The 13356-nt window shown below is 49.8% G+C and overlaps 1 protein-coding gene across 9 annotated transcripts in view; it reads right to left on the reverse strand.

Annotated features, from left to right (window-relative positions):
- Window positions 1–13356, reverse strand: part of gria4a (glutamate receptor, ionotropic, AMPA 4a) — a 54996-nt gene that overhangs the window by 18153 nt on the left and 23487 nt on the right. For all 9 annotated transcript variants that reach the window (XR_007383195.1, XR_007383194.1, XR_007383196.1 and 6 more), the window contains exons 3-8: window positions 10721–10960; window positions 5292–5476; window positions 3954–4007; window positions 3227–3385; window positions 1784–1951; window positions 798–902 (exon numbers count right to left, since the gene is read on the reverse strand). Coding sequence is in view for 6 of the 9 variants with exons in the window: in XM_048981760.1 (XP_048837717.1) it covers window positions 798–902; window positions 1784–1951; window positions 3227–3385; window positions 3954–4007; window positions 5292–5476; window positions 10721–10960 (911 nt within the window). In the remaining 3 variants the exon portion in view is untranslated. The remainder of the gene's footprint in view (window positions 1–797; window positions 903–1783; window positions 1952–3226; window positions 3386–3953; window positions 4008–5291; window positions 5477–10720; window positions 10961–13356) is intronic.

The following is a 13356-nucleotide window of genomic DNA, read 5'->3' on the forward strand; positions in this document are numbered from 1 at the left end:
TGAAAGGTCAAACGGCCTATTCCTAAAGGAGCTCATTAATATGTAAGGTCCGGGGCCCTCTCCCTGGCTGCAGAATGCAGCTCTCATTGTAATTCCTCAGATGAATAAAGGAACTGCTGGCAATGGCAGCAGCTGTGGCATTATGAGTCCTTAACTACTCTGCCACCTGCTGACCTATTTTATGTGAGAGTGACATCTGCGGCGCTGCTGATGCGAGTGTGCTTATAGGCCTCTGGTGTTTGTGTATGCATGCTGCATGCCCACGCTGACTGGCGGGGGAGGGCAGGCGGGGAATAAAGGCTTTCTGGCTCTGCCATCTCGCGTGGAAGGGGACTGACAGGAATGACAAACTGTCACACATCAAGGACGAGCAGTCCTGTCCTTCAGTAGCGGCACTGGTGAGGCGTGTGGCCACAGCATGAACCTAAACACACCATGGGAACTCGGGCTGTTTTGTAGGTTCAGCATGCAGCTGGAATCGAATTCCAAGGACACGAATTATGACTGACGTTGTGCTCATTAGCTAAACGTTCAAACATTTATATTTTAGTTTTATTACTGTATACTTTTATTCAGACAAATGTCCGTGGGATTTGAACCGGCAACCTTCCAGTCACAGGCACACTGAGCCACGCACTATCACAGTCGAAATTTTATTGTACAGAAGTGGAGCTTGAGTGGGGGGGAAAGGGGGTAGGTGGGCCATTCATAAGCGTGGTTTTGGGGCCACCCTTTGAAATGTGCCTCTCAAGCCTCCGTTGTGAAGATGCCGACTTCCACACACCACGCCCACTCACCCTGCGGGGGCCGTTGCTCCGGAGCTCGAACACGTCCATCGTGTAGTTGACTCTGCGCCCATAGTGGTCAAACTGCACATTCCCGGTCAGGCCCTGGATCCTCACCTTCACAGCGACCACAAGAGTGACACTGTCACTTACAGAACCACTTTGGACTCTCTTATTTACATTTTTATTTACTTAACAGACACTTTCGTCCAAAGCAACATACCTTTAAAGAAAGCCAATGGGGGCTAAGTGTCTTGCTTAGGGACCCAGTGCCAACTCTGGGATTTGAACTGGCAACCTTCTGATCACAGTCCTAACACACACCCCCCATCTACCTGGGCTATCACAGCGTCACCTGTCTGACCTGAATCACAGCCCGTTCCCCCACCTACGGCTAGAATCTCCTCCTCTCCAGTATCAAGTGTGACTATTACAACTTACCCGGCAATATTTCCAATCTAAGCGAAATTAATGAATAATTATCTTTTATATCTAGAATTTAGCCATATTTTCTGTTCCAGCCATTTCTTTTTATTTCATAATTACCGAGGATGACATAACTGGTACGCAAACATGCATTTTCCTTAAAAGCGATACGTGAGCCGATTGATTGTCGTAACAGCATAAATGCGTCCTTATGCGCATTCGCGCTGCTATGACAAGAAATTACTGTGCATTTTAACCTGCATACTGCAAATGAAGTACAAATTAGCATATAAAGGTTAAAATGCAGAGTAACTCCTTGTCATATAACAACTGCACATAAAATGCACATGGAAGGTGAATGCGTACTTGCTTACAACTTATGCGCATTCCTGTATGTCTACTTTAATGCACTGTGAGGACTTTTGCCTTGTGCTGTCTCTTCCCGTCGCATGTTACAGACTAGATGGTGTGAGTAAGTATTCCTATGTACTGATGTGCAGGATGAAGAATGCTGTTCTTTGAATCACTGGGCAGTGCCTGTACCTGCTCTCCTCTTACCCCCTGCTGCTCACCTGTTTCAACGTTCGCTCCATGTCAATGCCCTGGTTCCAGGGCGCTGCCGGATTGGCCAGACAGTCGCCAGCGTTCCCGCGCCGAGAGATGTCGATCTTCTGCCTCCGCAGGTTCCGGAAAGCCTCGGCCATCACCAGCACGCCGTCGTAGGTCAGTGCCGAGGTGTACTGCGTAAGAGGAGGGGGATGTTCCTCGTGAGAATCCTGCCCAGGGGTCCCATCATCTCAAAGACCATGAGCAGGTGACTTACGGGTGAAGGAACTGTGCCAGAATGCTACACACACAGGTGATGCTCACTGCTGAATCACAACCACTGAGAATACTGTCAGCATGCTTGTCTCCTCCCTGTCATTGCTATGATACTGTCATGAGCACAAGAGCTGTTTCATGCTTAGCTGCAGGTCTGTGGAGGTTGCTTAATAAATTCAGATAATTTCATTTGGGAAACATTGATAACCCTTTAAGGAGAATTAGGCCTCATAGAAGGAGCTGTTAACTGTCCCCGGTGCCTTGATGAGACCGAGCTCCAGCGACTCCACCTTTAAACAGGGATAATTGCTGTTTAATACGCAGTGGACCATATTAACACAGAGTGTACACGGTACCCAGAATCCCCCTCAGGATCAATGGGAACCGCAAGAGGCCGGGCGGCGTCGATGCGGGGGAGGACAGCCAATCAGAGCCGTGACAACCAGATTATTATTCAGAGGATGGTGTTCGGGGGAGGATCGATGGTGGTGCATCGAGGCAGGCTTGCTGATGTAGGCTTGTCCCCATCCTCTCTGCAGGATGCACTGGGAGAGGGCTGGGGCGAGGAGTGGGGGAAGGGGTTGGGGGGGGGTGACTCCCACACTGAGGGGCAGTCTTAGAGCAATCTTAGAGATAGAGGTCATCTTACAATAAGGCTGTTAAAGCAGCTCTTAATGGCCTCTTTTAACACCATTATCTTAAAATAGACTAAACAACACCTTTGAGTGCTAACATTTCGTGTATATACACATGCATTGCTGTCGACACAAACATGTAAACAGGAATCTATAAACACACGCGTCTCTTCCTGCCTACCCGAGGTGATTGTATAATTTGACCCTTGGTGGGGGGGGGCCAGCCCCCACATAGGGCTGGCACTTTCAATCTGAAGAAATACGGTAAAATACTTTTTTCATACGGGCTGAGATAATAAAAAGGCTGGCTAATGTGTCTCTAAATGGGGTCTCGATCTGCTCTCCACACAAAGCTCACTTCCTTCTCTGAAGGTGGGATTCAACCCTCTCACTTCATCACAGCATAAGTGTGTCCACGGCTCTGACCAAACAATCCCTAGGAATCATATCAGAGGTGAAGCAGCATCCTTCAGGAATCAGCAATCTCTGGCCACAGAGGATTCTGTGTACAGTGGCTCCGAGTGGTAACCTGCTGCAAAGAAGGGTGCGGCCACTTACCTTGGGCGGGCTCTCGGAGCCAGGGTACTCCCTCTGGTCGAGTTTATTCCAGCGTTGCATGAGCTTGATGACCTTGGGCGTGCTGAAGTTGACGAGCTGGAAGCCTGTCACGTTTGCCCCGCCGTGCATGAAGCGCTCCAGAGAGATGTCTTTGAAGCCCTGGGGCCGGAGAACACAAGTGAGTAAATGCATCAGCGTCGGATTCACCGAAGCATCTGAAGCAGAGACACACTAGAGTCCTCTGAGGCTGCTATCTCCCTTAGACCCTAACATTACAACCTAATTGCCTACTGCGACGACAAATTCATTTCCTTCCACGCTTAAATCTTGCTGCAAATGATGTCCCTACTCAAAGTGCTCCGATTCACCCCCTCATGATGGAGAGCAGACTCGGCCGTCCCCAGCAGCCTTGACAGCGCCTCTGGGGAGCAGTAATCATATCGCCGTGACAGGAGATATGTTCCTGCCATAGCTTCTCCCAGCGTCACCTGTGAATGGATTAGCAGCGATTCCCCACGCTGTCTCCTAGCTGATAATCTGAAACTAATCGACCGAACAATGTGCTCCAAATAAGTCCTGGAGGTGCAGGACCCTCTATCAAATCCAAAGCTCATCAGGCTTTATTTACGTGGGGGTGTCCCTGCCTCAGGAAGGAGGGGCAGGCTGATAACACTGAATCCACACGGAATGCAAGCACAACTAAATAACCGATAAGAGTGCCTCTTACCAAATTTGCCATGATGTAATGGTAGCCCTTGACATGTTTTCCAACGCTGACAATCTAGAAAGGACAGTGGGGGGTAGGGGGAGGGGTAAACCGGACGGGGATAGATTAGTGTGACTTAATTGTTTCTTATACTTGTCAACACGAGAATTACGGCGGCTCTTGGGCAATGGTGGCGCATGCGACATGCAGCAATATCCTCGCGTGTGATTAATTAAGTGGCGGGGAAATTAACAGCCGGTAATCAGGGCTGCGTGAGGACACATGGAGGCTGGAGAGAGAGAGCTGGGCGGTCGTAATGTTCCTAAAGATTATTTTATGACCTGTCTCCATTATAATTAATAATCAATAAGGATATTGCAATAATAAGTATGTCCATTGAGGGTGCGTAACAAAACTGGGGGCTGTTTTATTGAGCTGTCAGACATCCCCCCTCCCCCCAAACTCACAGCTCTCTCAGGCGTGAACATTGCCTGGTGACCCTGTTTATACTGGATGCTGGGTGGCACTGAAATTTTGGCTGGTGGAACGTGGCAGCAAGGAGAGGAAGAGTGGCCACCGAATTAGGGAACTGAGGAGGAGGAACGGAGCTAGAGAAGGGAGAAACAATGTCCTCCTTTGGAGCAAATCAGTACAGCAAATATCGTGCCCAGGGGGTCATATACCGGTCCCCCTTTTGAGCTCCTCATGTCTGCTTGGCCGTGGTCAGATCAGTGTGATGCAAACAAGACACAGATCAGCTTCTGAGCAAAGCCTTTGGTCCGAAACTAGGATCCTTGGAGATTACGGATTCCCAGAGTCCATGAACAGCCTGTGGATTCGAGTGAAACCGTGCTAACCCTGCTGCTGGACGGTGAATTGAAATGCGAGATAAATGAGATATAAACAAGAGGAGAGGAGTGGAGAAACTCGCAGAGACTCAGATATTTCATTTTAAACACACAGAGGGGGGCAGCTATCGATCGCCCCCCCTATCGGATTTCTGCAGCCTGCCGGTTAGCTTTGGCCTGGGGTTACGCCTTTGCTGTTCGGACAGCAGATGAATGAGATCCCAGAGGCGATGAAGACTGGGACAATAAGAGGTCCGGGACACTTCTTGCTCTCGCCTCAGGCCAGTTAGCCCCTTTGAAGACAGGCAAATTCTTTTTAGAGCCGACCTCTGCAGCTTCGGACCGAGTTAGAATGGAACAAGTGCCAGGAGCCATTTGCCAAATTATGCATGGAGGGATGATTAGTTTGTCAGATGGCCAGGATAGACGGTGGTCTGGTTCCTATTGTGGAGCCACACAAAAAGACAGGGGCACAATCGAGGCAGATTGGAGAAGGTCCCGCCGTGCCCACCTGCTCCAGGAGGTTGTTCAGCCTCTCAGGCTCCAGATCGATGACGAATTTCTTCTCCTGGCGACGGTCAAGGTCCTCAAGGAGGCGCCGGTAACTGGCATCGTTGAAGCTCTCCACACAGATGGCACTGACCTGCCAGCCGTTCTGCCCCGCCTTCTCCATGATGGCCTGTAGGACGGCGTAGCCTGCCGAGCACGCAGACGCACCCGTTAGGAGACGAGGCAGCGCGGACCTGGCCCGGCCATGGCACGGTACTCCCTCAGTCCTCCAGCACTGAGAGACACCCTGCCCTTATATAATCCTTGCCCAATTTGCTTCAAAACATTTCAGGAGAAGGTCTCACAGTGCTAAAGGAATCCAATAAACAGAATAACCTTCTGAAACAGCCTTGACGCGCTCCTCTGCCGGCATGAGGAGACTCACTGGAATGATGCTTTTCCCAAGACCTCAGCAGTGTTAGGATCGCAGAATCATGTCTGACGTTGTACACATAAATGCATTTCCTCCCCAGAACGGTTTTCCCTTTAAAGATATCAAGAAATAAGGAATCGGGAATGCTGTGAAGCAACTGTGAATCTGACCCTTAGGAGAGATGAAACAGTTAAACAGATTTAGAATAATAATTCTTCATGGAGGCGGAGACAAAAGATAAGGTGGCTGATGTCTCCATAAATATGGTCTAGAATCGCCTGTGCTGTGAACTGAAAGTAAAATGATATGAGATGATTTATTTCGACTATATAAATGTGTCTGTTTTGTTACTGCAGGTAAATATACAAACAGTCCGCTGTAGCTTTAAAACTCAAAAATCAAAAATAAGTGACAAGGAAAGAACAACACCAAAGCATCCTGAGGGGGACAAAAACTAATTTCCACAAACGGTAAGTACAACTGTTTTAAAAATGGGGAAATGGGGCCCCTACAGTTTTTGTGGGATGGGAACCGGGCTGTGGAATGACAGATCTTTAATGAAGAAGTCAAGCTGGTCCTGAGGGAAATGCTCTACGTTGTTTGTTTGCACTTAAAGATGAATGGCATCGTATGCCTCTTCATCACCCAGTGGAGAGGCTTTTGGGGCTGGCTGGCATGGCAGACGTGTATGAGGACCCCAATGAGTCACATATTCCCGTTCAAGGTCCCAATCCCGACACTCATTCATTACACTGATAAAATCAATGGCTTTATAAGAAACTGGAGCACCGCTCAGACCGAGTGGTATGTAATCGAATGGAAATGTTCCGACTGATGTGTGGGTTCCAGAGCACAATGAGCTTGAACTTGAAAACATAAAAAGAAAACCCTCTCTTCTCCACCAGGCCCACGTTACCATTCTTCAACTGATATTTTCCACAGAAGTGGCTCTGCATCCGTACTCGGCGAGAGGCTGAATTCACTTCTATCAGATACCTGTAATGCGGGACGGACCATTTCGAAGGACAGAGTCTGCTTTGGTTCTGCTCGGTGAATTCTGGCGTCTAGTTAGCCTGGGGATACCCGACTGAAATCAAATCGTAAATGTTCTTTGCCGTCAACCTGTTTGTACTGTTTGAGCCAAAATTATGGTCTCAGAATGTAAGATTAGGTCCGGAATTTAAGCAAGCTGAGTAGTCCTTTATCACACTGTAATGTTTTAGAAAGGTCATGGCGTATACACCTCTGCTCCTACAGGAGAGCTAGTTAATGGTTCCACTGGTTAACACTGGCCAATGCCAGCCGCCCCCTCCTCTCCCTATTCCTCATACACTGCTTTCCTGGCCTCTGGCACCTGCCCATCACTTCCCACAGCACAGGAGTGGGTAGGGGAGGGTGCCAGGGCAAACAGATGTGTCTCCAGGATGAAACTCCTGTTCGCCATTAGCGGCTGGCAGTGTGTGCCTCGCGCTTCGAGGTCCAAGCTGCGGCATTATCATCCAGGACGACAGAACGAACATGGAGATTGAACTCGAGCTCAAAGCAAATTGGCACCATCAGCATCCCTTTAATGGAATTGGCACAAATTTAGCCTGAACCACCTCGCCGGTTATCAAGCCAGCGATTTGGCTATCGGACACATCTCTCCAAGGTCAAATCATCCGTGTCTGCTTTTAGAAGGGAGTTGATCCTATAATGTGACAGGGGACCGGAAGTCCTTGAGATATTGTTTAATAGGGCTCTGAGAAAATGGGCAGCCCTGAATCAACTGGAGTCACCGTGCCAAGGATGACCTCAGAAAATGGCCAATGTCACTAACGCACATGGAGCCTTTCTAAGGAGAAATGCATTGTGGGTCTGCACCTGCCCAAAGCACTCAAACACCGGAGCACAGGCCTTTCGCAGAAGAGACTAATGCAAATGATAAAAAAAAAAACACACTGCTAGATATAAACAAGGAATCTGTTAAAATGCCCATCCTACAGAAATCATCAGATGCTTCCCACAGAAGCAGTTCCTGTATGTAGAGATGAAATTTACTGTGTAAAATCCTGGCCTCACAGATCATCACTCCTGTGCCTGCAGCATGTTAGTCTGCAGTTTCGTTTAATTTTCACAGGTTGTCTGGCTCCGCCCACGTGGCCCGCCCACCGCTTCGCCTCGCACGCGTCACAAAAAAGGATATTATTGCAAAACTCAACTGACCAATAGGTGGCAGCTGCGTTTCACAGGTGCCAGCTACGTCCGACAGGTTTACACAAAAGGAACAGCAGTGGCCATTTGTGTTTGGGGGCTCACAGAAAAAATACCAAAAATCCCAGATACAGAGAGAAACTGTGTTTATGCCAACCAGCTTGCTAATGGGATTCACACTTCACAGTTCTGAGCTCACCTGTCCACTCAACTTGTGCTGAAAAGTGTCTGAAACCACCCTTTTAAGGGAACAAACCTTTATTTGAGTTCATTGCCCATCTCTTGGAGTGGCATCAATGCCATCCAAAGACTCTCAGTCATTGCCCATCTCGTGGAGTGGCATCAATGCCATCCAAAGACTCTCAGTCATTGCCCATCTCGTGGAGTGCCATCAATGCCATCCAAAGACTCTCAGTCATTGCCCATCTCGTGGAGTGCCATCAATGCCATCCAAAGACTCTCAGTCATTGCCCATCTTGTGGAGTGGCATCAATGCCATCCAAAGACTCTCAGTCATTGCCCATCTCGTGGAGTGGCATCAATGCCATCCAAAGACTCTCAGTCATTGCCCATCTCATGGAGTGGCATCAATGCCATCCAGACTCTCAGTGACATTCATTCAAAAATAAGCCAGCAGCGGCCTGGGGTATATAAACGATAGCATGACAAACAGCCTTCCTTTTTCATGAATATAACCAGCTAGGAAATTGAAAAGGAACACAGATTTATCAAGCCACAGCCTAACCCCTCCCCTACCATCTCTTAAAGACAAAGGTGAATAAATCACACATCAGCTGCCAGGGACCCCGAGGCGAGTCAGATGCTAACAGAAAGCACAAGGTCTGCTATCCAGCACTCGATGAGCCAAGAATATATCACCGATTCGTCAGTGATGTTCTCACCCCCCTCTCTCAAATCTGCATTCCTTCCTCATGACCACCAGGTGGCGTCTCGGTGTGGCAGGTCAGACAGACATGAGCACCGGGCTGCAGGAGGGTCCTGAGAGTGCGTGTTCTACTCTCAAGCCCAATACATCATACCTGAAGATGCAAAGACGTTACCACAGGATCCGTTGTTAATGTTTCACTACTGTGCCAGTCATTCTTTAAACGTGTGGGAGTAGGCGTAGGTCACATAAAAAGATCTCATATTAAACAATTCTGTTCATCTGCTAATTACTCCTTTTATTTATTATTTCACAGAGTTGATATGACCACACTTTCCTAAACTATCGGACTAAAAATAAGTCTAAAGTCTAAATAAACTGACTAGTAAACAAGTGTTGTACAGGGTCTGATTCAGCCTCCAATATCTCTTTCGTAAAGAAACACAGGGCTTCTTGTATCAAAAGGAAAAAAACGTTTTAGCTTTTTTTTTCCATGCAAACATGCTCGAAATTGACACAAACAAAATGTTTGCAATGATATGTCAATTTTCAGCTTGTTAGCGTGAAAAAAGTTTTGACACTTCCGACATTCCGTTTTGGGGGTTGAGAGGGGGTCCGGGGGGGTCTTAGGCCCCTCCTGCAGCCAGACGCCTCTCCAAAGAGAGGTCATATTACAGCCCAGCAGATACTGAACGTGTCACTTTGGTTCCTTTCGCTGATTCTGTGCTCACCCCTGGATTCAACTTCAGCAACGCTACCTGCAAGTGGGACAGTCTAGCTGACAGTTACGGGGATTTTCTAACTCTGACGGCTGTGGATTTGAGCCACAATTTAGTCCGAGGCAGCGTCCCTCAGAGATGCTCACACATTCGGCAGAAATCCAGCTGTGAGCTGTGAGCACAGCAACTGGAAGAAAAAGACCAGCTCAGCCCAGGCGCGGCAATGTCACTGAAAACAGTAAAATATTTAAGGTGCATTTTCTGGTGTCTTATAGATTCGAGAGGATAAGGCTCGTTAGCAAATCTGACACTAAAAGCAGTGTTGCCCACTGGGGGGGCAGAGAGGTCCCATGATGCATCTGGGTCATGTTACATCATAGGACTAGGCAGATGAAGGCAGGCGTATACAGGCTTTTCCCATTCCAGGACTTTTCCGCTTAATTACCTTTCCGAAGTGGCATGTTTGCAGTCGGCCACCTGGGACTCGTCATTGTCCATTCCCGTAAACATCAAAACCCCTGTCACCCAAACTAAACATCCACCATACTTCCCAGCATTCAGCTGTAGCTCGATCAGGCCAGTGCCCTGGCTTGTTTATTCGGGGTGAGCTGGACATCTGTAAGTGCGGAGCGCCACGCGAGTATTTATCTGCTCTGTAACGTCTCACATATTGAAGCTTTGGGGGGAAAAAAGCATTCAGAGATGCCAAGTTGCCTGCCTTGTTTATGGGGGGGGGGTTTACTTCATCACACCCTTTGAAGAGCATATCTACACACTGCAGACATAAACAAGAGGAGCTGGAGGACTGGAGTGGAGTATTAAACTCAAACTGCGAGCTGGTGATTTAAATGCAAAGCCCAGATCGCGGCAGGGGCGGAGCCAGGGCCCCCGTGCGCCTTCGTCTCACCCCCATTTGGGCTCCCGTTAGCAGGAGGATGGCCCAGGAATGCAGCCAAAGCCTCTGAGGAAGCCTGCACAGGCAATTAGGTTAACAGGAGGCTTCCAGGCCGGAATGCTGACCCCATTCCCAAGGAGGGCATGACGTTCTGCGCACTCCAAACCAACAGCTACCATTCCCTTTCCAAGGCATTCAGTGCTAAACCCTCCTAACAGCGACTGATTCCATCAACCGCGAACAGGTGCGACCAAACAGTCAGCAAGCCACAGACCGTAGATGTGGAATAAAGCCACAAAGGTTAGATTTACAGCAGCGTACTCACCCCGGTCGGTGTCATAGAGAAACACAAAGCGACTCCAGTCGTAGTGGTCCAGCAGGCTCAGCAGCGCCCCCCGGATGGACGGCCGGAGCTGCAGGACGAACTGGCTCTCGCCCTCAGTGGGGAAGCTGGGCGTGATCAGCGAGATGTGCAGGGCGCTGCAGAAGGAGGTGAGCGTGTGAACGGAGCGCTTGTCGTAAAGGCCGAAGATGGCGAAGACGCCCCGGGAGTACTGCGAGCAGACTGGGGGGGGTTACAGAGGAGGGAGAGAAAGGAGTGGGGGGGTTAGAGTCTGAACTGGTGTTTGCACAAACTATAGAGGCAAAAGGGCTGAAACAGTAGATTGATATACAGAGAGCTGCCGAATCGCACCTGAAGAATGACCTGATGGAAAGACAGAGGGAGAGAAGAGGAGCCAGGAAGAGTTTAAGCCTGCAAGCAAGGCAGGATCTGACAGTGTGTGGCTGACACCCCCTCAGGAAGCCCACCTCCAGCACACCTACAGCGCTGCTGACTCTGTAGTCTGATATACATGTAGATCTCAAATGAGCGCCTCCCCCCTCCTCACTGTAATGCCAGTCACACTGATGTATCTCTGCTAGCTTCAGGAGACACGATCATCCTTCCTTCAACACCAGTTGTCTAAATGGGGGGAGGGGGGGCACAGTGTGTTAGGGCAGCTCCATGAGAAGGGGGCACGCATTTCATGAAGGTAAGAGCTAGGGGCGAGGAGATCAGAGAAAAGCCGGGGCCTGTGCGTGCGTGTGTGTGTGTTCGTGTGCGTGTGTGTGCGTGTGCATGCGTGTGTGTGTGTTCGTGTGCGTGTGTGTGTGCGTGTGCATGCGTGTGTGTGTGTTCATGTGCGTGTGTGTGTGTGTGTTCATGTGCGTGTGTGTGTGCGTGTGTGTGCGTGTGCATGTGTGTGTGTGTGTTCATGTGCGTGTGCGTGTGTGTGCGTGTGCATGTGTGTGTGTGTTTGCGTGTGTGTGTGTGTGTGCGTGTGCATGCGTGTGTGTGTGTTCATGTGCGTGTGTGTGTGCGTGTGTGTGCGTGTGCATGTGTGTGTGTGTTTGCGTGTGTGTGTGTGTGTGTGTGTGTGTGCTCATCCAGATGAGAAACCCTCAGTATGACATCCGGTGTGAGTGACTTGTACACACACATGCACACATGCACACATTCACCCATGCACACGCACGCACGCTCGCTCGCACACACACACGCACACACACGCACACACACATGCACACACACACACGCACACGCACACGCACGCACACACACACACGCACACACACACACACGCAAACCTGCGGCCGAAAGCTTCGTCCTGTAGCCTGCAGGCTTCGTGAACCGGCATGCAGATGGCAAGTCCTGAACGGTGACAAAAAAAGCTAGGAGTCTCGCCATCAGGAGCCGGCCAATCAGAGATCTCTTCACGGGCCGGCATTGAGGCTGCCGTTCCTGGCAAGGCGAGCTTCCTTGGTCCGATGGAGCGCTTTGTTCTTCGGCAGCTGCCGGCCTGCGGTGGACTAAACCCAGAGGCAGAAGAGGGGTTTTCCTGGAGGCCAGACACGTGCTCGGCACGGCTGCGTCGTCCCAGCCCACGCTGGCGAGGTCCACCACGCCGCGGCGGTCAGGCAGGTGTGTGATGGGGAAGGGGGGGGGTCACCGAGAGCCTGAATTCATAGGAGCAGGGATTCAGGAGCCTGAGCCCTTCGTAAACAAGCGTGAATCCTTAACGAGCAGACGGCTGAGTCTGAAGGCCCCCTTTCTTCTCGACGGCGGGGGGACAGCTGTTAGGAACTTCAGGAGCTCTGGCCAAGTAAGCGAGCAGCCGCTGTTTGAGCGGCTTTAACGCCCGCGGCTTTACTCTACAGGGTGTTTAAACCGCACACGTGCCCCACACGCACACATACACAGAAACACATGTCTTGCTGGCTGCACCACCCCGCCCTTACCCACAGTGCTTTGCATGAGATGTTTTCATTGCTGTAATTGGAGAGGCAGCGAGTGGCGGTGATGAGCGAGATACTCGCTGAGCCTGTTGCTCCGATTTGCTCCGCTCTAATTGCCTGCTGTAGCTTCCGTCAGAGCTGTCCCCCCCAACCTCCCCCAAATAAGACCAATTCAATTAACCCCGCCCAGTCCCGTGCCAGAGTGCCATTTCACACACCCCAGGCTGTGCGGAGTAATTAAAGCGGCACGGCGCCCCCAGTGGGAGACCCCCACTCACAGAGAAGCCCCTTAAGACAGATTAATCTAATTCTCAACCCCCCGCATGCGCCCGTTTAATTTGGGACCCTAAACGCACGTGGGAACGTTCCGGAACAATCTTTGAGATGTGACGGAAATTGCGGTGCTTTTGGTTCTTTTATTCCACTTGAGGTTTAACTAGATAATATGCTGTTAATAGCTGAAAAAAGCGAATAAAGATCCAGTCGTTCGTGGAACTAAAAACAACAAAAGGGAGTGATATTTGCATTTAATTTGGGGTTTGGGTTTCAGTATAAAAACTTGCTGGCTCTAAATGTCTTAGTTTGCAGTATCTCCAGCGGGTCCCCGGGGCATGTATCGCCATTATTTGTAAATTATAAGTCTGTGCCACAATCAAAAATAATACTGGACAGTTTTCCAGACAT

The sequence above is a fragment of the Brienomyrus brachyistius genome, chromosome 17 (genome assembly GCF_023856365.1).
Source record: "Brienomyrus brachyistius isolate T26 chromosome 17, BBRACH_0.4, whole genome shotgun sequence".
NCBI lineage: Eukaryota > Metazoa > Chordata > Actinopteri > Osteoglossiformes > Mormyridae > Brienomyrus > Brienomyrus brachyistius.